At 36.7% G+C, this 9,012-nt stretch overlaps 1 protein-coding gene across 12 annotated transcripts in view; it reads left to right on the plus strand.

The window, feature by feature from the left end:
* Nucleotides 1–2,333: 2,333 nt before the first annotated feature.
* NUBPL (NUBP iron-sulfur cluster assembly factor, mitochondrial) overlaps nucleotides 2,334–9,012 on the plus strand; it is a 402,628-nt gene continuing 395,949 nt past the window's right edge. For all 12 annotated transcript variants that reach the window (XR_008618647.1, XR_008618646.1, XR_008618649.1 and 9 more), the window contains exons 1-3: nucleotides 2,334–2,478; nucleotides 3,056–3,203; nucleotides 7,143–7,177. Coding sequence is in view for 4 of the 12 variants with exons in the window: in XM_055088378.1 (XP_054944353.1) it covers nucleotides 2,371–2,478; nucleotides 3,056–3,203; nucleotides 7,143–7,177 (291 nt within the window). In the remaining 8 variants the exon portion in view is untranslated. The remainder of the gene's footprint in view (nucleotides 2,479–3,055; nucleotides 3,204–7,142; nucleotides 7,178–9,012) is intronic.

Genomic DNA, 9,012 nt, shown 5'->3' on the forward strand with positions numbered 1-9,012 from the left:
GGCATGTGGGATCTTCCCGGACTGGGGCACGAACCCGTGTCCCCTGCATTGTCAGGCGGACTCTCAACTACTGCACCACCAGGGAAGCCCTCTACTACTCTCTTGATACCCTAATCTGCTGAAGGATAAATCAAATTAACCATTCATTCATTCTACAGACATTGGTCTCACTTGTTCTTCCCCTTATGCTCTCTCTCAGAGTGTCAGTACTGCTAATCTAGTTGCCTACATTATAAACTCTGTACAACCCAATAAGCAACACAATAGCTAATATTTATTGAATATGTGTACTATGTAATAGGCATTCTATGTGCATTATTTTAAATTCAACCGCATAACAACCCTACAAATAGGTATTATCTATTTTATAGATAAGCAAAGTGAAATTTAGAGATGTTAAGTCAAGCTTTCAACATCTCTTTCGGATTACTGCAGTAACCTCCTGTCTCCCTGCCTCTGATCTGACCCCTCCTATCCTTTTTCTGCCTGTCAATCATAGTGGTATTTCTAAAACACAAATCTGATCGTGCTGCTTTCCTGCTTAAAACCCTTCTATGGTTCCCTCAGGATAAAGTCCAAATTCCTTCGCATGATGTATAAAGCCTTTCATGATCTGGGTAGCTATCACCCTACCAATCTCTATCCTCATCTCTTTCAGTCTTGCACCTCACAGTCTATCCTCAAGCCACACAGATTATTTGCAGTTCTTAACAATTCATTTCTTACTTCTGCACAACAACCCTGTAGCCATTCTCCCTGCTGACTCCTACACATTACCCACACGCAGGATTAAGCTTAGATGTTACCCTATTCAGAAGCCTTCTCTGATTGAATTCAGTTCTCCTCCTTTATACTTTTGTATCACTCAGTGATTTTCTCCTATACTTATCACACCATACTGTAATTGTTTGTAAACTTATTCTGTCTCTTGCACTGGATTGTAAAGTCATTCAGTGGAAAGATTATGCCAGGTTTAGTATTGAAAACCCTAAGATTAGGGTAGTGCTTGGTGCATAATAGTTGCTCAATAAATATTTGTTAAATGAATGAATCTTTGGTAGAATTCTGGAAGAACTTGAAAAGCTACCTGGAGAGAAAGAGATATTCAGTATTTCTTGGTTAGTAAATGGATTATTCTGACAGCTATTTCCCCTTAGCCCTATTTTTTGGCTTATAATTTATAAAAATTGAGCAGATGCAAATTTAAAAATTGATAAAATTAACTGTGAAAACACATCACAAAATAATAAAATAAGAAAGTGATATAAAACAATAAGTAAGAGTGTTAAACCTAATGTAAGAAGAAGAAAGCTGAATGAAGTGACAAAGTTGTGAGATTGGGGGAGAAAAAGCAAGGAACTGAAAATTCGTTTCACTACTTACTAAATTGAATGTATATTGCTGGTAATATTTCATTTAATTCTTACAATAATTTTTTGAGGTTGATATGTTATGCCTGTATTAAAACTAAGGAAATTAAAGATCAGATTAGAGCAAAATAAACTGAATGATTACACAAGAAACTCTCTAAAGATAAGCACATAAAATAAATGAAAATCAACCTTAGAAAATATTGTGGAGAATATGCGAAGGTAAACCACTCTACACCCTAAATGATTCTTTTGCTGGGTCTGGGTTTGTATCAGCTTTCCAGCTTTCTCTCCTAAAGCAATTTCCTTCACTTTCACCTTCTTTGAATGTAGGGATATGTCCTTCCTTTTACCTGGATGAATTCCATCTCCTTCCTCAAGCTTTGTCTCACTTAAGTTGCTTCTTGAGTGAAATTTGCTTCATTAGACCCGCTTTCTGATTTAATTAAACTTTTTCGACCATAGCAAAGCACCCCGACTTCTCTCTCAGAGAATTATCAGCAACACAGCAGTAAATGTCAACACAAAGCCGACTATTACTGTAGATCACTCCGGGGGGAAAAAAAAAAGATAAAATCCCTAACAGTGGCAGTGTTTAAGTGACTATATTCTGCGCTGTGAGAACGCCTGGAGTCATTTTTAACTTCCACCATTTCCTACTTCTCAGTTGGGTCAGTTTTCTAAATTTTCTAAGTCTCAGTTTTCTTACTTATGAAAAGAGGATCCTAGTAAGAGTCTCCTACCTACCTACTCCAGAACTTCTGTGAGGGCCAAATTAGAGGAGGTACGTGAAAATGCTTCACAAACATTTGGTAAAACGCTGTAAAATGTTTGTACGTGGCTACAGACGAGATCACGACAACAAGTTGTATTCCTGGGTTGAAGAAACTCAAAGGAGGCTCGTCGTTAAGGAGAGGAAGCCGAGCGTTGCCATGTGACGTCATCACCCAGCGCTTGCCGCGACGGTTTCCGGGTTGGGCTCAAGGCAGCATTCTGCGTCATGGGGAGTTGGCAGCGTTTGCTGCGTTTTGGGGGAGCGTCGCTTCGGGGCTACGGCGGGGCTTGTGTCCCGCTTGGGGGAAGCCGAGTGTTGGTTTGGGGGCGCCAGGTCCGTGGTGCTGCAGAGCAGGTGGAGGCGGGCGGGTCCGAGACGCTGGGGCGCCAGGACTGCGGGTGCTCTGCAATTGCCTCTTGCCAAGGACTCGCTTCACTGCCTCGTGGGCACCCGCCCACTTGATGGCTCAGTGAGACCCCAGTTCTGGACGTCCCCACTTTCCAGGCGGGCCCCCAGTGGGACCAGGCCGAGGCTTAGAGGGGCGTAAAATAGATGGTTAGAACATGGATGTGTGACTTGCACTTGCTTTCTTAGTGTTGGTTTATTTAGAAAATAGGTTATAGAGAAGGAAAACACGTGGAGGATTTAACTCCTGAAAGAGGCAGTTTATTTACTTTCCATTTTTAACGTCTGCGTATCCTGGCAAATAAATTTCAATTTAAACAATGTGTTTCTGCAATTGTGATCAATAGCAATAGGTAAATAACACTAAAGGCCTAAATAGTGGAGATGAGCAGAATTAGAGTAGAAAAGAAAGCCCTGTTAATTGCAAATACCGAATTGTTTTTACTTTTACAGCGTGAAAATGGAGATGGCTTGTTTTAAAACTGTTTTTTTTTTTCTTCTTAAGTTCTCTGGTGCTGAGAGTGAGACCCTAAAACAAAGAAGAACACAAATCATGTCTCGAGGACTTCCAAAGCAGAAACCAATAGACGGTGTTAAACAAGTTATAGTTGTGGCTTCTGGAAAGGGTGGCGTTGGAAAGTCTACTACAGCAGGTATTATAGGATATTAATTCTCATCTTGATTAGGACTTTATGCCAACTGGCAAGTGCACAATATTCAAATTATAGTTTTGTTCTTAAAAAAGTATTTGTGAAGTTCCTAACAGCTGCTTCCTTAGGATGAGGAGTTGGTAGTGATTGGGAGCTTAGATTTTGGAGTTAGACAAAACTAGATATGTAGCCAGGTCTTTGATTCCTTAACTGAGGAAAAGGTGGCCAGGTTGCCCATCACATCTTCAGTTTACTTAACTGTAAAATGGCAATGAGTATAATCTTTTTCATAGGATGGTTATGCACATTAATTAAACAAGCTAACTACTTAGCCCACTGTCTCATACATAGTAAGTACTCAATATTTGGTTGCTGTTATTATTAAACATTTAGTAAGTTTAACACTAAATTTATTTCTGTTCTTTGATGTTCTTTTCTAGTCTTTTTCAGTGTACACATAGCTAAGTAGTTACAATGAGATTGTTTACATTACTGTGGCTTATTTTCATTTAACCATAATATAATTTTCAGCATTTATAAAGTCAACATAGATCTAATATTTGAAAATGTTTTAATTATTTAAAATATCTTTTAAGCTTTGTATCTTTTATGTTAATATACTGGAGCAGAGAATTTGTTTTTTGGTGGCTTTTTAAAATTGATTATAGATTTCATTGTGACTGAAATGCTGCTTTCAGAACCCATAAAAGAAGTGCCCCCAGAAATAGAAGAGTTACCATCCAAGACTAATGACCAGGTATTCCCAGATGTTTTCAAAAGAAACTTTTTATTTCTAACAAAAATTTTCAGTGTAATAATGTAAAAAGGTAACTCCCCTCCTCCCAATTCAACTCAACAGAGGCAACTTGTATTATTAATTTGGAGTCATAAAGCTCTCAAGTCTTATTGTTGCCTCATTTAAAATTTTCAATCATTTTAATAGGAATGGCTTAATTCAGGTCTTATCCAACCTATCTTTTTTGCAGTTGATTTAAAAAAAGTAACCATCCTTATTTCATTTTGTTAATTTTGGCACAGTTCTACACTGTTAAAGATCTTTTATGTATTTTTGTATGTATTTTTTTTTTAGCTTTTGACTCAAATTTCTGCATTTTTTAAAAATTGAAGTTTAGCTGATGTACAATATTATACAAGTTTCAGGCGTACAACATAGTTTACAATTTTAAAAGGTTATAGCCCATTTATAGTTATTATAAAATATTGGATATATTCCCTGTGTTATATAATATTTCCTTGTAGCTTATTTATTTTATACCTAGTAGTTTGTAGCTCTTAATTACCTACTCCATCTTGTCCTGCCCCCCTAAGATCTCTAATTTTTTTTTTTTTCTTTCTCAGATAGTAACCTAAAGTTGGGGCATATATGTACCTTAAAATTCCTTAGTTCCATTGAAACCAATGACATTTTCAAATAAAAAGGGCCAGATACAGAGTTCTGTGACTTTCACTAGAGATCTTGTGTCTTGACTCAAAGCCATATTTGGTAATTCCTAGATGCAGCAGTTTTATAGTTGTACAACCAGCTACAAATCCAACTGTATAGTGTTATTAGCTCAGTTTTTTCCCATTTTGACCTGAATGTAATTGTGGAAGAGTTTTTCAGGTGTTTTGAAGAAATTAAGATTTACTAAGTATTGTAGTTATGATAGACCCCTAATATACTATTTGATAGATACTATATTATTATTAAAAATAATTAGTTATTGATTGTTCTTAATGAATTTATGCTATATCCTACACATTTTGGCTTTCTTTCCTAAGGACCTACAATCCACCTATCTGGTATTTTGTTTTTAAAATTTGGAAGCTCTTAGTTTTTGGTTCTAGAATCCACCTCTACTTGTGTTTTGAAAATTCAGAGTACATTTACCTGTATTCAGTGGTGTGAATCCTTTTGCAAGCTCTGTGTTTACTTGGACTGGTTAAAGATGGAAAGTGTTTTCATGATAATAGCCATAAGTTCTTTGGGTTTTGTGCAATATAATTTGTTGGGTCTGTAGGCTAGCACTTCTTTAAAACAAATTGTTTATTGTTTTTGGTTGTAAGATTGTTACCATGGAATGTGACAGCAGTTAGACAGGAAAATATATGAAAGGGCTTCCCTGGTGGCGCAGTGGTTGAGAGTCCGCCTGCCGATGCAGGGGACACGGGTTCGTGCCCCGGTTCGGGAAGGTCCCACATGCCGCGGAGCAGCTAGGCCCGTGAGCCATGGCCACTGAGCCTGCTCGTCCGGAACCTGTGCTCTGCAACAGGAGAGGCTGCAGCAGTGAGAGGCCCGCGTACCGCAAAAAAAAAAAAAAAAAATTAAAAAAAAAAAAAATATATATATATGAGAAATGTACAGTGTTTGACACATAAGTGCTTCCTTGCTTTTTTTTTCTTTGTTAGCATCATACCACTTGTCCCAAATAATTGGCCTATATTGTTTCATAACAGCTCTATCTGCATACATAAGCCTTAGAAGTAGATTATTTCTATGTAACTCTGTTGGTATTCTAATTCTTTCCATTATATGTATTTATTCCTGTTCCAAACTATCTCAAAATACTTCCTATTTGAATATGTATGCTGGAGATATTTTGGATTAAAATGATGACATTTGATTAATACAGACATGCTCTGTGATTCTATTGTGTAAATGCAGAAAGACCTTCACATTAAAATGAATTACTCTCTAAAAGTTCCTGCCTAAAAGTTGGATTATGTTTAACCTGAAATTCAGAATTATTTTATAATTTATAAAAATTAATTTGTCAAGTGCCATGCCTTAGGCATAATACTATAATACATATAGTATTTGATTTAATTCTCACAACAGTTATGAAACAGGACCTCATTTTATAGAGGAAGAAACAGGCTTGGGGTAAAATATTCTACTCAAGATTATAAAACAGAGAGTGGTGAAACTGGGGTTTGAACCAGGTCAACCTTGAAAGTTTATGCCCTTATATACTTTAAAGGAAACAATATTGGCATCATTTATAACACTTCTGTAAGGAATTGTGATCCACAGTATGAGGGTCTATTTATTTATCAGTTTGGGGAATGTGTTACTTTTGGACCTCTTTTTCAACTCAGATGTAGCATATCCTTATTGCTGGGCTAAAGGTGGTTTTGGGGACTACTGCTTTCCCCCTTTATGTGTTTGGGATTCACTAACAATAGGCACTTTTGGGAAAATGTTTCACTGCCTTGCCTTTTACCTTCCTTTCTTCCCTCTGCTCACTGGTCCAACCTTTCATTTACGTGGGTATTTGTGAGTTAGATATTTGGAATTCCTGCATTACCAGCATTTTTTTTTTTTTTTTTTTTTTTTTTTTTTTTTTTTTTTGCGGTATGCGCGCCTCTCACTGCTGTGGCCTCTCCCGCTGCGGAGCACAGGCTCTGGACGCACAGGCTCAGCGGCCATGGCTCACGGGCCCAGCCGCTCTGCGGCATGTGGGATCTTCCCGGACCGGGGCACGAACCCTCGTCCCCTGCACCGGCAGGCGGACTCTCAACCACTGCGCCACCAGGGAAGCCCACCAGTATTTATTTTTAAAAAGCGATAGGATCACATCCATTTTTATTTATAAAAAAGTAGGTAATTTTTCTGCAAAATATATTTTTGAAAATAATTGAATGATATATACCATTAACATCATTAAAAAAAACTTGGATTATTTAAATACAATTGTAACAGATGATAAATGTATTATTTAAAATGATAATTTTGGGACAGACATCTACTGTTTATGTTGAAATGTTACTTTCTTTTTTGTGTTTTTTACTTTCTGTATTCTCTCCATGTCCTTGTTTTTTATAATGGAGATATATTAAAACTTTATTTGCCTTGGTTGTTACATTGAACATATTTAAAGACAAAATGAATTTTAGTAGAAGGAAAGTTACTAAATTTAATTACTTTTTTGTTTCTTACAGTGAACCTTGCACTTGCTTTATCAGCGAATGATTCGGTAGGTGTTTATTAATAGAAATACTAATTTATTAAAATGTTTTTTAAGGCAGTGATTAAGAGCATGCTGATGTTTTTTATTTACTCTGTCGGGCGTATAGTGTAGCTCTAGTCATTTGCATGTCTTTAAGGAACTCAAAAATCTGCCATAAGTACTGGTTATATTTAATAATGATGATGATCATGGAAGGGGACCACTAGTCAAGGAATTCAGGCAGCCTCTAGAAGCTAGAGAAGGCAAGGAAATGGCTTTTTCCTTAGAGCCTCCAAAAGGTATGTAATCCTCTCAGCACCTTAATTCTAGCTCATTGAAACCTATTTTGAAATTCTGTGATAATTTCTTACAGTAGGAGTGGGAAACTGATACAGGAAGTCAATTTTCTTAGTTCTTAAATTTCTGAAGATGTCTTTATTTTGCCTTAATATATGATAGTTTGACTAGATGTAGAATTCCAGGTTTACAATAATTTCCTCTCTGAACCTTGAAAACAATATTCCATTTTCTTCTAGCATGCTAATGAGATGTCTGATGCTAGTCTGATTCATATTGCTTTGTAATAACCTGTGTTTTTCCCTTTAAAGCTTTTAAGAGTTTTCTTTATGTTTTAAGTTTAGAAATGTCACAAATATATGTCTGGTTGTTGGCTTTACATTTTTTTACCTGTTTGGAAATTGGCCAAGCAGTACAAGGCTTGAATCTTTTTCAGCTTAGGGAAAATTTCTTCATTGATTACTTTTTGTGATGTGTTTGTTCTTTCTCCAGAAACCTATTAGGTAGATATTGACCCTTCATGCTTGTTAATTTTTCTCTCATGTTTTCCATCTCTTTGTCTTTTGCTCTGTGTTTTGGAAGATATCTTAGACCATTTTCCACACTGTTATATTGGGTTGTAGTTGTTATTTAGCCCTTCCTATTTTTATTTTTAATTTGGAAGTGATATTTTTTCCAGTTTTCCAGAACTGTTTTATTTTCCAATTGCTATCCACTTAAAAAAAAAAAAAGGTTGCACCATTCGTTTGAGTCTCTATGAGGATGCTAATTAGAATTAATAAAAAAATGTTCCTTTTAATGATCTCTGTTTACTTAGCGTGGTGGTTCTTATAATGTGGTCCTCAGACCAGCAGAATCAGCATCACCTGGGAACTTGTTAAACATACAAAATCTTGAGCCCCAGACCTACTGAATCAGAAACCCTGAAGGTGGAGTCCTACAGTCTGTGTTTTAATCAGCCCTCTAGATGTTGCAGGCTAAAGTTTCAGAACCATGGATGTAGAGTTTTTAAAAACTCTAAATTGCTAATGGCATCCTTTTCTGTTTTCTAGTGTGATTATGTTTTTAATTTAGTTTTAAGCTATTTTTTCTCTTGTTTCAATGGGAATTTTGGAAGAGAGATATTCATGTATGATTAGGCAACCTTATTGAAATAAAAGCCAGTAATATTTTTTTTTCTTGGCTGCACCCTGCAGCATGCGGGATCTTAGTTCCCCAACCAGGGATCGAACCGTTGCGCCCTGGAGTGGAAACTCAGAGTCCTAACCACTGGACTGCAAGGGAAGTCCCGCCAGTAATAGTTTTTAAAAATTAGTTTTAATTAGAGTACTTAGTTATCTTGGAGAAGGGACCCCAACTTCCTTAAAGAAGGGAGGAAACAGGGAAACTTCAACAGATGAGAAGGTAAATAAATTCATAGGTGTGGGGATCTTTTAATTTGGTTATCATTTCAGCCAAAGCTTTGATTCTTTTTTTTTTTTTTTTTTTTTTGTGGTATGCAGGCCTTCCTCTGTTGTGGCCTCTCCCGTTGCGGGGCACAGGCTCCGGACCCGCAGGCTCAGCGG

The sequence above is a fragment of the Physeter macrocephalus genome, chromosome 11 (genome assembly GCF_002837175.3).
Source record: "Physeter macrocephalus isolate SW-GA chromosome 11, ASM283717v5, whole genome shotgun sequence".
Classification (NCBI taxonomy): Eukaryota; Metazoa; Chordata; class Mammalia; order Artiodactyla; family Physeteridae; genus Physeter; species Physeter macrocephalus.